This window comes from Lacerta agilis, chromosome 2, assembly GCF_009819535.1.
Source record: "Lacerta agilis isolate rLacAgi1 chromosome 2, rLacAgi1.pri, whole genome shotgun sequence".
Lineage (NCBI taxonomy): Eukaryota > Metazoa > Chordata > Lepidosauria > Squamata > Lacertidae > Lacerta > Lacerta agilis.
The window spans coordinates 119,758,380-119,781,275 of NC_046313.1; the positions used below are offsets into that span (position 1 = coordinate 119,758,380).

The following is a 22,896-nucleotide window of genomic DNA, read 5'->3' on the forward strand; positions in this document are numbered from 1 at the left end:
TGTGAGCAATTCCTGCGCAACCCACATAATTCCGATAGAGGTCCCATAGAACAAAAGAGTTAAAGGTGGAAATGATTAATATAGTCTTGCCAGTCCGCAACATAACAGTGTAGTTGCCACCAGAAGTATGATAGATGATGCAGAGTCAGGAAATGGTACTATAGTCTCGCCAATCCAAAAGATAAAGGTGAAGTTGCCACGAAGAAACAGTATGTAATGTGCAAGGAAAAGCAGGGGAGTCAAACAGGAACTGTTGCGCAGGAGCATGAGGGGGAGGAATATATGTGTGTATGTATGTATGTGTAAATATGTTTCTGAATATTGTGAAACGAAATACAGATTAATAAACATATTTACCAAATCTACACAAATACAATGCCAAGTCTGTGACTTCCCTCCATCGCTACTTTGGTTTTCATATTTTTCATCATTCATCATCATTCATAGGTTTTATCTCTGGCTTTTAACCAATCATACAATCATCTACCCCTTAGTCAGAGACTCTATTACATTGCAAGTATTACATCAAACCTGTCAGTTTGTTGACCTCTTTACATTGGATTTTTAAATACTCAACAAATTTACTCCAATTCCGGTCAGCGTCGCCAATTCTAAATACTCCATCAATTTTATTCTCCAATCCTCAATCGTTGGTAAGTGTGTGGATTTCCATTTTTGCGCTAATAGAATTCTAGCTGCTGTATATGACAGAACTCTCCCTCCTTTATATTACATGTCCAACACTTATTACTCCTTCTGTACAATTTTCCTAATTTGACCGGTGTCAAGTACCAGCGGTACATCATTTTCATGATGTTCTCTTTCAGGATCGTGCATGTTGTAAATTTCATGTTCTGATTCCATAATTTGGACATTTCAAATTCAATATTGTGTCCCACATCAATTGCCCACTTTATCATTAAATCTTTCATCATCCAATGGTTTTCCCTTTGTGAGTTTGCTGGTGTTTGCTAAGGTTTCCACCTCTATTGAGGCTCTTTCCACACTCCATACATTTATTTGCTTGTACCTGATTTAGTCTGTTCATGTCTTCTAAGTTTCCTGTATGTGAATTTAGGGTTCCACTCTGAATTTAGGGTTTCTCCAGTGTGAGTCCGTTGATGTCTTCTAACATTTCCAGCTTTAGTGAAGCCCTTTCCACACTCCTTACATTTAAATGGTTTCCGCCCCCCGTGTGAGTCAATTGGTGTTTTCTAAGTGTTCTACTGTGACTGAAGCTCTTTCCACACTCCATGCATGCAAATGGTTTCTCTCCTGTGTGAGTTTGATTATGCATACTAAGATCTCTGCCTTCAATAAAGCTCTTTCCACACTCCATGCATTTAAATGGTTTCTCTCCTGTGTGAGTCGACTGATGTCTTCTTAGTGCTCCACTATAAGTGAAGCTCATTCCACACTCCACACAGTTAAACAGTTTCTCCCCGGTGTGAGTTTGATGATGCAAAGTAAGTGCTGTACCACTAATAAAGCTCTTTCCACACTCCATGCATTTATATGGTTTCTCTCCTGTGTGAGTCGACTGATGTCTTCTTAGTCCTCCACGATAAGTGAAGCTCATTCCACACTCCACACATTTATATTGTTTCTCCCCGGTGTGAGTTTGATGATGCAAACTAAGTGCTGTACCATCACGAAAGCTCTTTCCACACTCCAGGCACTTAAATGGTTTCTCCCCTGTGTGAGTCCGCTGGTGTCTTCTAACGTTTCCAACTTTAGTGAAGACCTTTCCACACTCCTTACATTTAAATCTGTTCTTCCCTGTGTGACTCCGCTGATGAATGCTAAGTGTTCTACTGTGACTGAAGCTCTTTCCACACTCCATGCATTCAAATGGTTTCTCTCCTGTGTGAGTTTGATGGTGCATACTAAGTTCTCTGCCTTCAATAAAGCTCTTTCCACACTCCATGCATTTATATGGTTTCTCTCCTGTGTGAGTCCGTTGATGTTTTCTTAGTGCTCCACTATAAGTGAAGCTCTTTCCACACTCCACACAGTTAAATGGTTTCTCCCCTGTGTGAGTGCGTTGATGGATTCTAAGTTTTCCACTATTAATGAAGCTCTTTCCACACTCCACACAGTTAAATGGTTTCTCCCCTGTGTGAGTCCGTTGATGGATTCTAAGTTTTTCACTATTAATGAAGCTCTTTCCACACTCCATACAGTTAAATGGTTTCTCCCTTGTGTGAGTCCGTTGATGTCTTCTAACTTTTCCAAACTCAGAGAAGCTCTTTCCACACTCCATACATGAAAATGGTCTTTCCCCAGTGTGGGTTCGATGATGACGAATTAGGGATCGACGGATAATGAAACTCTTTCCACACTCCGTACATTTAAATGGTTTCTCATCTGTGTGAGTCCGTTGATGAATTCTAAGGTTTCCACGTTGTCTGAAGCACTTCCCACATTCCATGCATATAAATGGTTTCTCGTCTGTGTGGGTCTGTTGATGTTTTCTAAATGTTCCACTATCAGTGAAACTCTTTTCACATTCCATGCATTTAAATGGTTTTTCCCCTGTATGGATCCGTTGATGGTTTCTAAGGTGTCCGATCTGACTGAAGCTCTTTCCGCACTCCTTACATTTATATGGTTTCTCACCTGTGTGAGTGTGTTTATGTATACGAAGGTTTGAACTCCAGCCAAAGCTTTTTCCACACTCTGTGCATTTAAATGGTTTCTCCCCAGTGTGAGTCTGTTGATGAATTCTTAGTGTTCCACTTTCAGTGAAGCTACTCCACAACTCCATAGTTTCAAATTGTTTCTCCTCTCTCTCTCCATACTCCATGAATTCAAATGGTTTCTTCGTTATTCCCATTGGACTTGGCCCACCAGAATTCTGACTGCCTTCTCCATTGTCTGCTTTCGACGGGGAGGACATCCTATTTGTTTTCTAGGAAGAGAACAAAGGAATATTACACACATCAATTAGCACCTGTTCTTATTTTAACATCTTGTACATTCTCTCCTGTCCTCCATATGTGCCCAGTTTTTAGGATATACAAATGAAATAATGGTAATGGATTTCAGAAGCATTATCTTAGAATATGGTTGAACTGTGGGATTTCCTTTTTAAATAAAGAACTTTCTCACAGGAAAGGGAGCTGCTCTATGTCCATGAACCTGCCCACTATTCATCAGGGTCCTAAGTTCACCCATTTTGTCCTCTTCGACCTCTAGATGTTTATTAACCACCTGCACAGTCCCTTTGACCTCAGGGGGTCCATACTGACCATTTTGGGAGACTCATATATAAGTCTAGTGACAAGGCTTGGTGCTTGTGCTCAGCTGAAGGAGTGCTCAGGTAGGAGAATGTTATTTGGGTTGGACCTCCATCTCTCAGTCTTGCATTATTGAATGGAGAGAGCCTGAGATGCAGAAGGAAAGCAGCTGGAGCCTGACTGCTGGGAATGCCAGATTAAAACATCCAACCCAATTTTTATTTGCTATAATTGTATGCCACCTGGTCTCGCACCTGTCTCCTGACACTGGACTATCTTAGTGGAGATTCCCTGTCCAGGCCTCTCTCACTGTTCTTCCTCTTTTGCAGTGGGTGGCCAAGGACTCCTGGATATACTATCTCTTCTCCTACTGGGAATTATTTATTGAATTTGTACAACACTATGTATCTGAAGATCTCAAGATAAAAATATATGCGACACTGAAAAAAATGATTATTAAAGGTGAAGAAAAGAAAGAATATGACTGGGGAAAGGAAGTGAAAGCAGTTGTGTTTCCGCCTGAGTGTAAAGAAACCAACCTTCAAATCAGTTTCATATTCCCTGGCTGTTTTTCTCAGCCACGATTGTGTATTAGAATCTTAGAACTTTTGTCTGGAATATCAACTGGACCTCTTTGGAATAGGAGCCAGAAATATTTTGGGATTTCATGCAGACACACCTTTAGTGTGAGAAGCAGCGGAGGAATGCAGGGCAGGGGGAGGGGCAGCTCTGGTGTTGTATGTCGGCAGACCCACTGTACGTTCCTAAGCAAGCAACTTTGGGGGTGAACGATTTCCTTTAAAAAGCTCTTCCCCAGGTGATGGCAGGGGTTTCTACGCTGCTGAGTGTGGACACCATGGATTTATACTGTTAGGGTCTCAAGAACCCTTAGGATCCAGTTCTACCAAGTGGCAAGTAACACTGAGTAACACTAGAGGAACTTTCTATGCTGAGGCATCCCTGGCCCTCCAGATATGGTTGGACACTAAGTACTATCTGCCCAAGTAAGGATGGCATATGGCCAGGGATGGTTGGAGTCTTATCTGGTGGGACACACTTTCCCCTTCTACCCCCTCTGCTGAAAATGCTGAAAATCTGTATTTCGTTTCCTCCTTCCTCAGTGATCGCCAAGATCTCCCTGATATAGTCAAACTGCACACATTCCCAAATCACCCTGCCCCACTGACTTCCAGAGGCTGCTGAAAATACAGGAAACAGGACAAGGAAGGAACATAACAACAACTAGAACAACAACAACAACAACAACAGAAATAGGTTTGAAGTCACTTTGGGCTGCACTGGGCAAGAGAAAGAGACTAATAGATTGATTGATTGAATAAATAAATGAAAATAACAATTGTAGTAATAATTACACAGGCTGGGGGGGAGGGGACCCACCTATTTCCATAACAATCTTCCTAATTCCTTAAACCCCACAGATTTAAGAGATCTGATATAGTGGCAATAATGGAAACCAGGTGGAAAGGAGAGAAGGAGTTGGGCGCAGGTATCTCTGGGCAGGAACCCTTTCGATGCTTCTCCACAGAAACACAGGGATGCGGGTGAGACTGTAGTTGCCAAGACAGAAGCCTCCAAGGGCGGAAATAATGGAGTGGGCTCCCTCCCTTTCCTCTTTCCCCCAATTGTTAGACTCACTATAACAGCCACCAGCATCTGATGCGAATTATGGGAGGGCAAGGACTGAGCTTCAAGGGATGAGAGGGGGGGTGCCTCCTGTTCAGGGGTCTCTCCCTGGTCCACTTGAAGTCATGGCAGATTCCTGGGCAGGAGGGAGAAGTCAAGGCAGGCAGCCCCCAAGTCTCTCTCTCCCTCTTTCTCCAAGATGGCTTCAATCCCTCCCCCAGGGATGCTTCCCTCCCTCCCTCCCTCCCTGCGCCCCCCAACTTCCTCTGCCCTCCGCCCCTGATTCTCCCCTTTACCCAGAGGCCCCCCTGGGCGGCTCACCCTTCTTGCCAAATCTCTCCCCATGGCGCCCCCCTCTCCCTCCGGAGGGGCCTCCCCAGATGAGCAGGGAGGGGGGAGATGAGGGAGAGGGGGGGTCTCTATCCAGCCCCTCTCGCCCCCTTTAACCCTTCCATGGCCTCCCTCTCTCCCATTCCCCACACAAAGGGGACCCACCAAGGCCCAACGCGGCGCCCCAGGGATTCCTGCCAGGGGGAAGCCGGGACTCTCAGAGGGGCGAGGAACTGGGGCCTGGGTTCAAGTCTCAGCCCGTTTCATTCCCGCAAAGGCGCCCAAGGGCGGGCAGGGCAGCCGAGCATCTCTTGACTCTCAAGGGGAAGGGGCTCTGCATAGTCCCCCCCCCCCCGCTCGCTCTTCTCTTCCGGTTTCCTTTCCCTCTGGGGGGGAGGGGCTCCTTTATCCCAGCAGCGCCTGAATCAGCCCCTCCCCCCTCGACTGACCCACAGAAAGAAGGGGGAGGGGGGAACACTCCCCTAATTTCCTCTCATTCCCCCCCCATCGCCCCAAATCCTGCCCTCCCTTCCCAGCTGCCCTGTTTGCAGATTCAGGGGGAGGAACAGCGCATCCTTCTCTCTCTCTCCCCCCCCCCCAATATATAGATATATTTTGCACCTCTTTTTCCTCCTCCTCCTCCTCCTCCTCTGCAGACCTTGTTCTCTTCCGGGACTGTGGATGGAGGCCCCTCCCCCTCCAACCCCCCTTCCTGCCTCTCTAGGAAGCGGAGCTCACTGACCCAGGGGGAGGAATGAGTGACGCCCCGCCCCCAAAAAAAAAGTTGCTAAAGAACTGGAAAAGCGAAGAATTGCCAATAATAGATGAATGGTAAATGAAGATGATGGACTTTATGGAACCTGCCAAACTGACTGGAAGACTCCGCCATCTGGGAGAAGAGACGGTGGAGGAAGACTGGAAGAAATTTAAAATTTATTTGAATAAATATTGTAATATTTAGTGTCCCCTTAGAAAGCAAATCCTCCTCCTTCCAAACTCCCTTAGCCTGTTTCTTTCCTGAGAAGGTCGCGGGTTCGATCCCCGGAGGCGGCAGGGATCAGTAATGAAATGGCTCCCACGGGGGGGGGGGAGACTTGGGACTTGAGAGAGGGCAGCCCCGATCCCTGAAGCGTGAGCCCCATCTCTGGCATCCTGACACCTGAGCGCCAGACAGGTAGCAATGCAGGAAAACACAGGAAAACTTTCTCTAAGGTGAGGAAACACATAACCTTGCACTTCGCATGTACACAATTTAACGGGAGATGTGTAACAATCCTTCTTATCCATGATTTACAGACGCCACATCTTCTCAAGAATAATGATCTTTGTAAAATCTTAACAAAATAAAAAAGATTCTTTCCAGTAGCACCTTAGAGACCAACTGAGTTTGTTCTTGGTATAAGCTTTTGTGTGCATGCACACTTCTTCAGATACGGCAGACCAACACAGCTACCTACCTGTAACTGTAAAATCTTAATTACTGAAACTCGATGTACTCCGTACTATCTAATATTATTTGATATTGCCAGCTGAGGAAGGCGTCTACGCCAAATCGGGGCACAGTCCTGGTCTCCAGTTGTCTCATTATACATCTGACACGCATCGTAGAAGCCCTTACATCAACTTCTAAAAGGCTTTCAAGGGACTTTTCAATGTGAAATTATTTCTTCATTTAAGACTGTAATTCTTAACAGGATTGATACTATATTTGTATTTACTCACAAGTAAACGCATCTTTTTGGTTGAAACTTCCGGCCAGGGTTCTTAATTATATTTATTTCAGTGTATTTTGTAATAAGAACTCCAACTTTAATTAGGATGAGAAAGATCAGCAACTATGCTTTGCTCCCTATCCTGTCTCCACACACAATCCTTTCTGCACTGCTGTATTGCTTTACAAACGAAACTCCAGTTATCAGAAGAGGAAAAAGCGCCGCACACAAATGTATAAGGGCCCTACCAGTTCCCCATCACCCCTCCTTGCATCGTTATGGTCCCATCTGACCCCAGGCTCAATGCCAGAGCGGACTGTACCATGTATCAGGTTTCCAGAGAGGGGGTGGAGATAGTAAATCTAGGGCAAGGGTTTAATTCTATTAAAGGGGAATTTAAGAGAGAGACCAGGGTTCGATTCTCGCTACTAAGCTCGCCGAGTGACCCTGGGCCAGCCTGAGCTACAACACAGGGTTGTTGTGGGTGGGACAAACCAGAGGTTGAACAGGGGAACTTCCTCAATTTCACAAAATCAATACAATCATAAAAAACCATTAAAAAACCACAGCAACACGTGGCCGCGTCAGCTAGTATAGCATAATTTTACATATAAACAGTATGATGTAGAACTAGAATACAAATATATAAGGATACAAACATTCTACCGAACATCAGAGACATCAAATGTGAGCAATTCCTGCGCAACCCACATAATTCCGATAGAGGTCCCATAGAACAAAAGAGTTAAAGGTGAAAATGATTAATACAGTCTTGCCAGTCCGCAACATATCAGGGTAGTTGCCACCAGAAGTATGATAGATGACGTAGAGTCAGGCGATGGTACTGTAGTCTCGCCAATCCAAAAGTTAAAGGTGAAGTCACCACGAAGAAACAGTATGTACTGAGCATGGAAAAGCAGGGGAGTCAAACAGGAACTGTTGCGCAGGAGCATGAGGGAGAGGAATATATGTGTGTATGTATGTATGTGTAAATATATGTTTCTGAATATTGTGAAACGAAATACAGATTAATAAACATATTTACCAAATCTACACAAATACTCCGCCGAGTCTGTGACTTCCCTCCATCGCTACTTTGGTTTTCATATTTTTCATCATTCATCATCATTCGTAGGTTTTATCTCTGGCTTTTAACCAATCATACAATCATCTACCCCTTAGTCAGAGACTCTATTACATTGCAAGTATTACATCAAACCTGTCAGTGTGTTCACCTCTTTACATTGGATTTTTAAATACTCAACAAATTTACTCCAATTCCGGTCAGCTTCGCCAATTCTAAATACTCCATCAATTTTACTCTCCAATCCTCAATCGTTGTTAAGTCTGTTGATTTCCATTTTTCCGCTAATAGAATTCTAGCTGCTGTATATGATGGAACCCTCCCTCCTTTATATTACATGTCCAACAGTACTTATTACTCCTTCTGTACAATTTTGCTAATTTGACCGGTGTCAAGTACCAGCGGTACATTACTTTCATGATGTTCTCTTTCAGGATCGTGCATGTTGTAAATTTTATGTTCTGATTCCATAATTTGGACATTTCAAATTCAATATTGTGTCCCACATCAATTGCCCACTTTATCATTAAATCTTTCATCATCCAATGGTTTTCCCTTTGTGAGTTCGCTGGTGTTTGCTAAGGTTTCCACCTCTATTGAGGCTCTTTCCACACTCCATATATTTATTTGCTTGTACCTGAGTTAGTCTGTTCATGTCTTCTAAGTTTCCTGTATGTGAATTTAGGGTTCCACTCTGAATTTAGGGTTTCTCCAGTGTGAGTCTGTTGATGTCTTCTAACATTTCCAGCTTTAGTGAAGCCCTTTCCACACTCCTTACATTTAAATGGTTCCCCCCCCAGTGTGAGTCAATTGGTGTTTTCTAAGTGTTCTACTGTTACTGAAGCTCTTTCCACACTCCATGCATGCAAATGGTTTCTCTCCTGTGTGAGTTTGATTATGCTTACTAAGATCTCTGCCTTCAATAAAGCTCTTTCCACACTCCATGCATTTAAATGGTTTCTCTCCTGTGTGAGTCGACTGATGTCTTCTTAGTGCTCCACTATAAGTGAAGCTCATTCCACACTCCATACAATTATATTGTTTCTCCCCGGTGTGAGTTTGATGATGCAAACTAAGTGCTGTACCATCAATAAAGCTCTTTCCACACTCCATACATTCAAATGGTTTCTCCCCTGTGTGAGTCCGCTGGTGTCTTCTAACGTTTCCAACTTTAGTGAAGACCTTTCCACACTCTTTACATTTAAATCTGTTCTCCCCCGTGTGACTCCGCTGATGAATTATAAGTGTTCCACTATCAGTGAAGCTCTTTCCACACTCCATGCATTCAAATGGTTTCTCTGCTGTGTGAGTCGCCTGATGTCTTCTTAGTCCTCCACTATAAGTGAAGCTCTTTCCACACTCCATGCATTTAAATGGTTTCTCCCCCGTGTGAGTCCATTGATGTTTTCTAAGGTCTCCACTTTCCCTAAAGCTCTTTCCACACTCCGTGCATTTAAATGGTTTCTCCCCTGTGTGAGTCTGTTGATGTTTTCTAAGGTGTTGACTCTGACTGAAGCTCTTTCCACATTCCATGCATTTAAATGGTTTCTCCCCTGTGTGAGTCCGTTGATGTTTTCTAAGTGTTCCACCGTCAGTGAAGCTTTTCCCACACTCCATACATTTAAATGGTTTCTCCCCTGTGTGAGTCCGTTGATGTTTTCTAAGTGTTCCACCGTCAGTGAAGCTTTTCCCACACTCCATACATTTAAATGGTTTCTCCCCTGTGTGAGTCCGTTGATGTTTTCTAAGGTGTCCACTGTAAGTGAAGCTCGTTCCACACTCCATGCATTTAAATGGTTTCTCCCCTGTGTGAGTCCGTTGATGTTTTCTAAGGTATCCACTTTCCGTGAAGCTCTTTCCACACTCCATGCATTTAAATGGTTTCTCCCCGGTGTGAGTCCGTTGATGTGCTCTAAGGTGTCCACTCCGACTGAAGCTCTTTCCACACTCCATACATTTAAATGGTTTCCCCCCTGTGTGAGTCCGCTGATGAATTCTAAGGTTTCCACTTTCAGTGAAGCTCTTTCCACACTCCATGCATTTAAATGGTTTCTCACCTGTGTGAGTCCGTTGATGTTTTCTTAGTGTTCCATTGTCAGGGAAGCTTTTTCCACACTCCATACTTTCAAATTGTTTATCCTCTCTCTTTTCACATTCATGTATTGAAATGGTTTCTTCGTTCTTCCCATTAGACATGGCCCACCAGAAGGAATCCTATTTGTTTTATAGGAGGAGAAGAAAGGAATATTACACACATCAATCAGCACCTCCTCATATTTTAACATCTCATGCATTCTCTCCTGTCCTCCATATGTTTGAATTTTTTAGGAAAGGCACATGAAATAATGTTGAATAATGGTAATACATCATCAGCCTTTCATAACCCTTAATTATCGTTAATGAAACAGCATTATCTCAGAATACGGTTGAACTGTGGGATTTACTTTTTATAAAAGTGGTTTCTCATAGGAAAGGGAGCTGCTCTACGTCCCTGAACCTGCCCACTATTCATCAGGGTCCAAAGTTCACCATGAAGTTCTTCATCTGATGCACTATAATCCTTCAGCCTTTGGACCACATTTCATCCCCTTCAACCTCTATATCTTTATTAACCACCTGCACAGTCCGTTTTGACTCAGGACGTCCGTACTGACCATTTTTGGAGACCCATACATAAGTATTGTGGTCAGTTGAAGGAGTGCTCACCCCTTTGCCAAAGCAAAGTTGCAGGAGGGAGGGACCAAGATGGGGAGGACCATGCCAGGATCGCCTGCCCCACTGACTTCCCGAGGCTGCTGTCTTGTGTCTAGGACACTGGCAATGGGACAGCACCTTCTACTGGATGAGAGGATAGAGGGTTAAATCAGGGCTGGCCAAATGGCGCTCAGATCAGTCCCCTCCTTGCCCCTCTCTGCATCTGCTGCCTCAGTCTCCCTCACGGTGGAGCAGGCGCTGAGAACAGCCTTCTCTCTGCCCCCAAAATATAGGAAACATGACAAAGAAGGCCCTGGAGTGCCACCATGGAGCATAGCACCAACAGGAATAAGAACAAGAACAAGAACAAAAATAGGTTGTAGGTCACTTTGGGCTGCCCTGGGCAATAGAAAGAGACTAATAGATTGAATAAACGAATAAAAATAACAATTGTAGTAATAATTACGCAGGCTGGGGTGGGGAGGCAACCATAACAATCTTCCCAATCCCTTAAATCACACCGATCACTGCCAGATCTTAGAATTTATTTCGAAGCTGCAGCCTTTTGCTGGCTAAAGGATTGGTTCAAGTTAGAAAATTGTGATGTTTTGGACTTGGAAGGACACAACAATGTATTTGGTTGGCATGCTTATCTTTCGTATGATAAAGTTAAGGCTCACAAAGCTTTTAAATCTCACATTATTAGGAATGCACTGTATCAGGTTTGGATCCGGAATAAAGACTTGCTAGAGAGAAAAACTCCCAGATGGATATCACCAGTTGAGGCTAAGGCCTATAAGAGACCTAACATGCCTGCAAATTGGCCGAAATATGCTGATATATTAGAACAAGAAGGTCAGGATTTTAAATTGAAAAGTTATCAACAATTGGAAGAGAAAGTATCTGACTGGTTGCAATATTACCAGATAAATGAAGTTTTAAAGTTGGATGAGAAACAAGGCTTTCAGTCAGAGAAATCCAAGTTGGAAACGGAGCTAATAGAACCAAGTATTAAAAACCTATCCAGAATGTACCATTTGTTGCTAGAGTGGCATACGAAAGATGAAATGGTTAAATCGGTTATGATTGATTGGGCAAAAGATGTTGGACATAACATAATGTTGGAAGATTGGGAGAGATTGTGGAAGGAGGGTACTAAGTTTACTGCATGTAATGTGTTAAAGGAAAACATGATGAAAATGATTTATAGATGGTATTTAACTCCAGTTAAGTTAGCTAAGATGTATCATGGTTTGTGTAATAAATGCTGGAAGGTACCTTCTTTCATATGTGGTGGACGTGCCCAAAGGTAAAGGACTTATGGGAGAATCATAGAATCATAGAGTTGGAAGAGACCACAAGGGCCATCCAGCCCAACCCCCAACCAAGCAGGAAACACCATCAAAGCATTCCTGACAGGTGGCTGTCAAGCCTCCGCTTAAAGACCTCCAAAGAAGGAGACTCCACCACACTCCTTGGCAGCAAATTCCACTGTCAAACAGCTCTCACTGTCAGGAAGTTATTCCTAATGTTTAGGTGGAATCTTCTTTCTTGTAGTTTGAATCCATTGCTCCGTGTCTGCTTCTCTGGAGCAGCAGAAAACAACCTTTCACCCTCCTCTGTATGACATCCTTTTATATATTTGAACGTGGCTATCATATCACCCCTTAACCTTCTCTTCTCCAGGCTAAACATACCCAGCTCCCTAAGCCGTTCCTCATAAGGCATTGTCTCCAGGCATTTGACCATTTTGGTTGCCCTCTTCTGGACATGTTCCAGCTTGTCAGTATCCTTCTTGAACTGTGGTGCCCAGAACTGGACACAGTATTCCAGGTGAGGTCTGACCAGAGCAGAATATAGTGGTACTATTACTTCCCTTGATCTAGACGCTATACTCCTATTGATGCAGCCCCGAATTGCATTGGCTTTTTTAGCTGCTGCATCACACTGTTGACTCATGTCAAGTTTGTGGTCTACCAAGACTCCTAGATCCTTTTCACATGTACTGCTCTCAAGCCATGTGTCACCCATCCTGTATTTGTGCCTTTCATTTTTTTTGCCCAAGTGTAGTACTTTACATTTCTCCTTGTTAAAATTCATCTTGTTTGCTTTGGCCCAGTTGTCTAATCTGTTCAGGTCATTTTGAAGTGTGATCCTGTCCTCTGGGGTATTAGCCACCCCTCCCAATTTGGTGTCATCTGCAAACTTGATCAGGATGCCCTCAAGCCCATCATCCAAGTCATTGATGAAGATGTTGAATAAGAGTGGGCCCAAGACAGAACCCTGTGGCACCCCACTAGTCACTTCTCTCCAGGATGAAGAGGAGCCATTGATGAGCACCCTTTGGGTTCGGTCAGTCAGCCAGTTACAAATCCACTGAATGGTAGCATTGTCTAGCCCACATTTTACCAGCTTCTTTACAAGAATATCATGGGGCACCTTGTCAAAGGCCTTGCTGAAATCAAGATAGGCTATATCCACAGCATTCCCTTCATCTACCAGGCTTGTAATTCTGTCAAAAAATGAGATCAGGTTAGTCTGACATGACTTATTTTTCAGAAACCCATGCTGACTTTTAGTTAGCACAGCATTCCTTTCTAGGTGCTCACAGACCGTTTGCTTAATGATCTGCTCTAGAATCTTTCCTGGTATTGATGTCAGGCTGACTGGGCGGTAATTGTTTGGGTCCTTTCTTTTCCCCTTTTTGAAAATAGGGACAACATTTGCCCTCCTCCAGTCTGCTGGCACTTCGCCTGTTCTCCAGGAATTCTCAAACATTGCTGCCAGTGGTTCTGAAATCTCCTCTGCCAGTTCTTTTAATACTCTTGGATGTAGTTCATCTGGCCCTGGAGACTTGAATACATGTAAATTAGCCAAGTATTCCTGAACTACCTCCTTACTTATTCTGGGCTGTGTTTCCCCTGCTGAATCATCTGCTCCATATTCTTCAGGTCGGGCATTGTTTTCTTTCTTGGAGAAGACTGAGGCAAAGAAGGCATTGAGGAGTTCTGCCCTTTCTCTTTCCCCTGTTCGCATTTCACCATCTTCTCCTCTAAGTGACCCCACTGTTTCCTTGTTCTTCCTTTTGCTACGGACATACCCAAAAAAGCCCTTTTTGTTGCTTTTAACCTCTCTAGCAAGCCGGAGTTCATTCTGTGCTTTAGCTTTTCTGACTTTGTCTCTACATGCACTGGCTATTTGTTTGAATCCCTCTCTGGTGGTTTCCCCCTTTTTCCATTTTTTGTACATATCCCTTTTAAATCTTAACTCAATTAAAAGTTCTTTAGATAGCCACCCTGGCTTCTTTAGGCACCTTCCATGTTTCCGTCTCACTGGTATTGCCTGAAGTTGTGCTTTTAATATCTCCCTTTTAACAAGCTCCCAACCATCATGAACTCCTTTCCCTTTTAGTATTTCTGTCCATGGGATTTCACCCAGCATTTCCCTAAGTGAAAAGATAGACAGTTGAAATTAAAATCAGAGGACATATAAGGCCACAGTAATGCCAGAAGTTAGATTAAGATAGGATGTAAGAAGTAGATATATGTTATGCTTATTTTTATTAGGATTAAGATTTTTTTTATAATTATTTTTATTTGCATATTTTAAAGTTTCCACATACAAAGTTCCAGCATCTCAAATACAACAAGCAACAATTGTGGACAAAGAAAAAGAAGAAAAGGAAAAAAAAAAGGAAAAAAAACAACGAACATACCTTACTGTAATAATAAAGTTATTTACAATACAAATATATTAATCCGTGTCTTGCTTTACACTGTAACTTCTTACTGTATCGCTTATTAAACACTACCAAAATAGTGAAGCAATAAATAATAATAATAGTATAAATAAAAATGATAAGAAAAATAAAAGAAAAAAAAATAAAATAAAATAAAAATATAATAAGTATCTCCCCACATAGTTTACGACTTCCTGACAAACTCCTTCACTTAAACAAGAATTTATATGAATGCTTTCAATCCCTTACTATCTCTTATACCACCTTTCAAATACATTCTTGAATGTATCCTTACTCCTCATTCTTTCTACAATCTCTTTCTATACCATTCATCCCTCGAATGCTGGCATGGTAAGAAAACTCTTATTATATTTCAACATATATCTTTTATAAACTTCCCATTTGCCTGCAAAATCCTGTTTGGTATTATCTCTTAAATTGTTTGTTAATAAGGCCAACTCCGCAAATTCTTGCAGTTTGACCTGCCAATCAGTGACTCTGGGTGCTTCTCGATCTTTCCAGCCCCTTGTGACTACCATTCTGGCCGCTGCGATCGCATACAGAAAGACTTCTTTTTGTTTACTTGGTATCTCCTTGCCAACCATACTAAGTAAGAAAATTCCCGGTTTTTTAACAAAAGAAACTGCCATCATCTTTTTCATTTCTTCATACACCTGTCCCCAAAACGTTTTAATTTTTGGGCACCTCCACCACATGTGCATCAGGTCTCCATTTTCTGCACCACACCTCCAACAAACATTTGCGAGGCTTTTATACATTTTGGAGAGTTTGGCGGGTGTGAGGTACCACCTATGGGCCATCTTTAACATATTCTCTCTAATGTTGTTATTTACCGTGAATTTAAAGGTGACCTGCCATAGCTTTTCCCATTCTTCTATATTAATTGGGTACCCCAGATCCTGTGCCCATTTGGTCATGGAATCTGTTACAGATTATTAGGATTAAGATTAGATGTAAAGGATGTTTATTGTTTATAAAGATTAAGATTAGATGAGAAGGAGGATTTTATAATGTTATAAAGTTACTAAAGAAGATTAGAAATTAACGCAGAAGAGAGGATGTGAAGAGGTCCCAAAACAATGTTAGGAATAAGATAAGGATAGTTAAATAAGTGTTTGTTTGTTAAGATTTTTGTATTTTTTGTAGTTTTGTAGTTTTTTGTTGTATTTTGTGTGCTTTATTGTTAAAAATCTAATAAATTCTTAAAAAATAAATCACACTGATTTAAGAGATCTGATATAGTGGCAATAATGGAAACCAGGTGGGATGGAGAGAAGGAGTTGGGCCCAGCTATATCTGGGCAGGAACCCTTTAGATGCTTCTCCACAGAAACACAGGAATGTGGGTGAGACTGTAGCTGCCAAGACAGAAGCCTCAAAGGGCGGAAATAATGGAGTGGGCTTCCTCCCTTTCCTCTTCCTCCCAATGGTTGGACTCACTATAACACCCCCAGAGCCCCATGCAGCAGCTGATGTGGGACTTATGGCAGGGGAAGGACTGAGCTTCAAGGGAGGAGAGGGTGGCTGGATCAGGCCTCCTGTTCAGGGATCTCTCCCTAGTTGACTCAAAGCAGATTCCTGGCCAGGAAGCCCCCAAGTCTCTCTCTCTTTCTCCAAGATGGCTTCCCTTTCTCCCCCAGGGATGCTTCCCTCCCTTCCTCCCTCAGCCCCCAACTTCCTCTGCCCTCCTCCCTTCACCCCTGAGTCTCCCCTTTGCCCAGAGGCCCCATTGGCCGCCTCACCCTTCTTGCCAAATCTCTCCCAATGGCGCCCCCCTCTTCCTTCGGAGGGGACTCACCAGGTGAGCAGGGAGGGGGGAGAGGAGGGAGACGGGGGGGGGTCCCTATCCAGCCTCTCTCGCCTCCTTTGACCCTTCCATGGACTCCCTCTCTCTACACAAAAGGGACCCAGGAGCACCTCAGGGATTCCTGCCAGGGGGAACCCAGAAATCGCAGAGGGGCGCGGTAGTGGGGCCTGGGTTCAAGTCCAGCCCTTCCACAGAAAGAAGGGGAGGGGGCAGGGGAGCACTCCCCTACTTTCCTTTCATTCCCCCCCCCCCGCCTCAAATCCTGCCCTCCCTTCCCAGCTGCCCTGTATGCAGATTCAGGGGAAAGAAAAGCGCATCCTTCTCTCTCTCTCCCCCCCCCCAATATATAGTTATATTTTGCACCTCTTTGTCCTCCTCCTCCTCCTCCTCTGCAGACCTGCTCCTCATCCGGAAATGTGGATGGAGGCCCCTCCCTCTTCCTGCCTCTCTAGGAAGCGGAGCTCACTGACCCAGGGGGAGGAATGAGTGACGCCCCCCCCCCAACCTCCCAAAAACTCCTTTGGGCCACGAAGGTTACCTTCCCCCCTTCCCCTCTTTCAATCCTTTGCTGGAGTTACAGGGATTTTGAGCATGACTGGGGAGGGGGGTTGCCCCTCCATTCACACACACACGTGTCTCCTCCAAGCACCCCATAACCTCGTTCTGTCCAGGGAGGAAATAGCTCCCAAGGGGGCAGCCCGGATCCCTGAAGCGGGAGCCCCATCTCTGGCACCCTGACACCCGAGGGCCACATCAAGGCCAAAGGGGGTGAGAAACAGGGCCATGGGTGGGTGTGAGGTGGGGGTCGAGGGAAGGGTGGGGGCAAGCCCGGATGCCCAGGGGGCTGCAGCACCCAGACCCTCCCCACGGGTGACGCAGGCATGACGTCATTGCAGGGGTGCTGTGGGTATCTTTGAAAAAGTCTTCTGTATCTGAATGCACACAAAAGCTTATAAACAAGAACAAACTTACTTGGTCCCTAAGGTGCTACTGGACATGTTTTTATATTTCTATATATACAGTATATATTTCGACTGCATCAAAGCAACACGGCTACCTACCTGGATTTGTAAAACTGATTAAAGTGGGAGCCATCCTGCAGGGTCTCCATCCTCATTTTCGGAAGAGAAGAGGCCTGGAGAGGAGGAGGAAGAGGGGCCACTGAATTGGGAGGTTTGGGGAGTTAAGTTTTGTATTATGAAGTAAAAAGTTTTGTATTAAGAAGTAAAATTTTGTTATTTTGATGTTAAATGATATAAGACTTTAGAGATGGAAATTATGAATTTAAGTGAGGGAATTGTTAAGACAGATAGAAAGTTACTAAAGTAAATTAGAATTGAAAGCAGAGGAGAGAACGGGGGAAGTCCCCCTAATTAGATTGAAATAAGATTACAATTAAACTAATGATGTATTGGTGTGTTCTGGTGTAGGTGTTAGGTATGTATGTAGGTATGTATTTTCTTTCTTTTATTTTTGTTTTTCTTTTGTGTTGTATTTGTTGTTTTTTATGATGTGTTGTATCTGTTTATGTTTGTTGTGGAAAACCAATAAACTTTTGTTTTTTTAAAAAAAAGAATATAGCAAAAACCTATAAATACTTCCTAAGGGGACACTAAATATTACAATATTTATTCAAATAAATTTTAAATTTCTCCCAGTCTTCCTCGACCGTCTCTTCTCCCAGATTGCGGAGTCTTCCAGTCAGTTTGGCAAATTCCATAAAGTCCATCATCTTCATTTGCCATTCATTTATTGTTGGTAATTCTTGGCTCTTCCAGTTCTCAGAAAGTAGTAGCATCACAGCCTTTGTGGCATACAGAAAGAATGTTAAGATGCTCTTGGGTATTTCTTCTCCAACTATTCCCAATAAAAAAGGCTTCTGGTTTCTGAATAAAAGTGTCTTTCAGCACTTTTTTTCATCTCATTATAAATCTTTCCCCAGAAGTCCTTTCTCCTGGGGCACGTCCACCACATGTGGTAGAAGGTCCCTTCTCTTTCTTTGCATTTCCAATATTTGTTATCAATGTACGATACATTTTTGCAAGTTTTACATCACCTTCATTATATTTTCTCTTAAAGGGGTACATGCAGTAAACGTTCGCCCAGTCTGTCACTACTGATTTCACTTGTTCATCCTTCGTATGCCATTCCAACAATTGATTATACATTTTGGAAAGGTTTTTATCGTTGTATCCAACAATTCTGTTTCCAATTCAGATTTTTCTAATTGGAAACCAAAGTTTATATTATCCATTTTAAACACTTCATTGATCTCATGATATTGCAACCAACCACTTACCTGGTGAATTGTCTTTAAGTTGTTCATACGACTTCAATATAAATTTATTATCAACTTCCATTAAAACATCACTATATTTCAACCACTTAGTTTGCATATTTAGCCTTTTATGGGCTTTGGCCTCTAAAAGTGAAATTCACCTAGGTGTTTTTCTTTCTAATAGATCTTTATATCTCATCCAAGATTACATGAGTTTTCAAAAGTTCCCAGTACACATTTCTGTGTCATCAAAACATCAAAGATATGTCACAGAAGAGAAGTAGTGTGGGGCAAAAATCTGTAATCCAGACATGTCCTCGTCAATCACAGCTTGTTTCAACATCCATCGAACACAAGGAAAAGAAACCCCCCCCCCCAATCATTTAGCCCGGACACTGAGGTCCACTTCCAGGGTCTTCTGGCGGTTCCCTCACATTTACAGGGTTCCAAGCAGAGGGCCTTCTCAGTAGTGGCACCTTCCCTGTTGAAACCCCCCCCCAATATCAGATGCAAAAGAGAGAAAGAATTACATAACTTTTGGAAGCCCTCTGAAGGCAGCCCTGTTCAGGAGCAGGGCAGGTATCTCTCAGATGTGGAGGCTTCACACTGAGAGATCCCCGCCTCCACTCCTGCTTGCACGGAAGTAGGAGCAGGAGCAGGCAGCTCTTCTGAGGAGCACCTGGCTGCCTTCAAGTGGTGCAGGGGCTCTCAGATGCACCTTCCCCAACCCCAGCAACTATTCAGCCTGGCTGCCTTCAGGGGGTTGCAGGGGATATTGATGCAGAGGTGGGGGCTCCCTTAAATTTCTCCCTTGAGGGGAGCGCAGCCTCAAAACCTGCAATGCAAAGTGTGATGGAGCCTGCACCTCCCCAGCTCAGCAGCCACGATCCACCTCCGGTTCCCATGCAAGCAGCAACGCAGCCTAGCAGAGTAGCCCAATCCCACTCCTCCATGCCTGCAAGCAAGAGCATGGTGGGGTGGGGTGGGGGCGACATCCCTTGGCTGCCTGCGTACCGCCCAGCACGCCTTCCCTGAAAAGGAAAACGGAAGTATGGCACTCAGAACGGAAGTTATACTCAAAACAGGGCACGCTCAGCTTCCAAAGAAAGTTGCAAAACCAGAACACTCATTTCTGGTTTTGAAGTGTTCAGGTTCCAAGTAGTTTGAGAACTAAGCTGTTCAAAAACTGAGGTATTTATTTTTCCCAATGTGAACTGTATTTATTTCCCCCGCAGTGGTGATTTTCTTGAGTCAAAATGAGAACACCCCCTAAACGAAAAAGCTCTGAGTTATACCGTAACATTACATATCAATGGGGAAATGATTTCATGAAGAATGTAATGCAATAACTTTTATGAATTATTATTCATTCATTAGTCATAAAGAAGAAAAGTGAAACAACCAGAAAAATAATAGATACACACTTTAAATTGCTGCGTTGGCACTTTGCGATAAATAAGTGGGTTTTGCGTTGCAGTTTGGGTCCTCGGTCTCTACAAGGTTCGCCATCACTGCCCTCGGATCATGTCCAGTTGCCAAGGAAGAGGGGGGCTTTCCACCCTCAGGGCCCAGAGTGGCTCCTGCTGGTGGATTTGGTGGAAGTTGATGTAACGGACCAACCCTGTGCCTGGGTGTGAGCAGGTGCCCGGCACTCGAAGAGTTAACACCCACTCTAGATGACTGGCAGCACAATCGCAGAGGAGGGTCTTTTCCACCTTTTAAAAGGGGAGAATGGCAGTTGGGGCGGTTGTTGTGGGTTGTGGGTCAGGGAGTGAGGGTGAGAGGGAGAGCGGGTTGGAGGTTAGGCTTAGGTTAGGAAAGGAAAACTTTTAATCCTGTTTAAAGTTGTATCCAAGCTTATGTACCTAATTGAAGAACATTGTAACCGCATTCTACCTTAACTTCCAAGATATATATATGTTACCTCAATAAACATATTTTTGTTGTTCAACGTTCGTGGACTCTGGCAGTGCGTCAGTACCTCTAGAGGTGTGGTTGAGGGGAAAAGCACTAGAGGTTTCCTGAGAGAAAGGGGATGGGTGGCTTATTTTCCTAACACACAGAGGACTGGGCAGGGAAGCCAAAGGTGCCACGCAGTTGCCAGAAAGGAATGGGCAAGCTGCAGCAGTTTGGGAACCCAGGGCGGGAGAATCCCAAGGTGGCAGGAGTTTCACTTTAAGAACGTGGAGAACTGAGGTACCCCTAGGACATCTCTCATAATATCATTTTGGGGATTCATTTTAGTCGTCGGTGAACCCTAGGGAGAGACACAGTCAGGGGAAACTTTTTACACGTTGTGAGGGCTCTTGGTGGGAGACTAAAGGGCACGTCAACGTTACAGTTGACCCTTAGCCCTCTTGGTTGGGGACCTGCCCGGACCTCCTTCCACACATTATACTCATTCAATCAATGGAATTTATTCGACCTTCAGTCAGAAAACAAATATTATCCATACAAAAATTAAAACGTCTAAAACATCCGGAGAAGCGTGACACTTAGACCTGCAACGAAAAGTAGATTATACATTTAGACCCGTATCAATACAGTCAATTTTAGCCTTACGGCGCTTAAAGGCCAGAAGAAGAAATTTGGCCACCACGAAGGCTGTTGTTCCAGTAAACTTGTTCAGCAAAAACAAAACATGTTTTTCTCTGTCTACTGAGCTAAGTTGACATACGAGTGGAGCTACAAGTTTTTGTCTAAGATCTGCATAAAATGGACAGATCATTATACTCATCCATACCGTTTCTCCCGTGTCCTTTTGGGGACAGCGTTCTACACACACTGGCGTCCCGGTCCGTCCCCCCACCCCCGATCATTGCTTTCAGATGCTCCGTAAGGGGCCCTTCTTCCCTGTGCCCCCTTCCCTCCTCATGAAAGACGTGCAGCTGGGAACAGAGCCTTTCCTCGTTATGCCACTAAGTACCCCTTTTATTTCTCCTGCCACCAAATATATCTGTACACAAAATATCTATAAATCAAAAGGTGAGGGTTTGAAAATAACCTTGGAATTGAAAGTAGGTGCTTTCAGTCTTTCTGTGTCTTCATGGTTCCATTATTGCAATTATAACAGCAACACCCCCAGTCTCAGCTCCCTCCATGAAACACCAAAACCAGCTCACTCTCAGTCCATCCTCATTCAGAAGCAGCACTCCAGTCTCACACACTCCCCTTCTCTATCTAACAGTACACCAAATATATTATGCTTACTATTATGAAATGTTACCTTTATGAAATGTTACCAACACCATTACTGGTCCCAACAACATCAAACATACCATCTCAGGACTATTTAATTGCTCATCTTCCAACATTGTGTATGCAATCAAATGCCAACAGTGCCCTTCAGCTCTCTATATTGGACAAACAGGCCAAACCCTACGCCAAAGGATAAATGGACATAAATCTGATATCAGGAATCACAAGACAGAGAAACCAGTAGGAGAACACTTCAATCTCCCAGGACATTCTATAAAAGATCTCAAAGTAGCTGTCTTAATACAAAGAAATTTCAGAAATAGACTGGAAAGAGAAGTGGCTGAATTACAACTAATCACCAAACTTAAAACCACGGAGAAACCTGGTCTGAACAAAGACATTGGATTCTTATCTCATTATACATAACAAAGCTATCTTTAGCCATCTCACCTCTTGCCTTTCCCTGCAAGACTAATTACAGCCCTTAAGAGTCGTCAACAGGTTTTCCACACCTATCAGCTGATCACCCATTCCCACCACCCTTCTGAGCAATACCCCTCCCCACTCCCCCACTATATTTAAGGATCTGGTGACTTCTGTTTCAGTGTATCTGAAGAAGTGTGCATGCACACGAAAGCTCATACCAGGAACAAACTCAGTTGGTCTCTAAGGTGCTACTAGAAAGAATTTTCGAATTTGTTTTGACTATGGCAGACCAACACGGCTACCCACCTGTAAATGTTACCTTCGTTACTTTAAATACATGTCTAGACAATGTTACCTACAAACAACGAAAGCTCACATAGGATGCATGCATTTAAGATTGATTTCCTGTTATTGATGTGAAGGAAAGTGTCAACTCAGAGAGAAACAGGTTTTACACTCCAAAAAGTGTTCCAAAATAACCAAAGCAGATTCCACCCTCCTTCTATTTAAACCTTTTCTCTACTTTGAGATAATTGATGGCCTGTAGAGTATCCACTCTTACAGCTCTTATCGCTCAGAGGCTTTTCATGGTTTGTAAGACTTCCACTACAACTAAACCTCTGTCCACTTCCCTAGCACTTACAAGGTTTCTCTCTGGTGTGAGTCTGTTGATGTCTTCTAAGCTGTCCACTCTGACTGAAGCTCTTTCCACACTCCATGCATTT

The 22,896-nt window shown here is 43.6% G+C and overlaps 2 protein-coding genes across 2 annotated transcripts; both read right to left on the bottom strand.

The window, feature by feature from the left end:
* Positions 1-556: 556 nt before the first annotated feature.
* LOC117042604 (oocyte zinc finger protein XlCOF6-like) lies at positions 557-3,177 on the bottom strand. The gene is made up of 2 exons (XM_033142141.1): positions 3,150-3,177; positions 557-2,388 (listed from the first exon to the last, which is right to left on the bottom strand). The coding sequence occupies exons 1-2, from the start codon at positions 3,175-3,177 to the stop codon at positions 1,094-1,096; spliced, it is 1,323 nt and encodes a 440-aa protein (XP_032998032.1). The 3' UTR covers positions 557-1,093.
* A 4,337-nt stretch (positions 3,178-7,514) lies between these two features.
* Positions 7,515-10,130, bottom strand: LOC117042605 (oocyte zinc finger protein XlCOF6-like). Its single transcript, XM_033142142.1, has 2 exons — positions 9,095-10,130; positions 7,515-8,757 (listed from the first exon to the last, which is right to left on the bottom strand). The coding sequence occupies exons 1-2, from the start codon at positions 10,128-10,130 to the stop codon at positions 8,633-8,635; spliced, it is 1,161 nt and encodes a 386-aa protein (XP_032998033.1). The 3' UTR covers positions 7,515-8,632.
* Between the last annotated feature and the right edge of the window lie 12,766 nt (positions 10,131-22,896).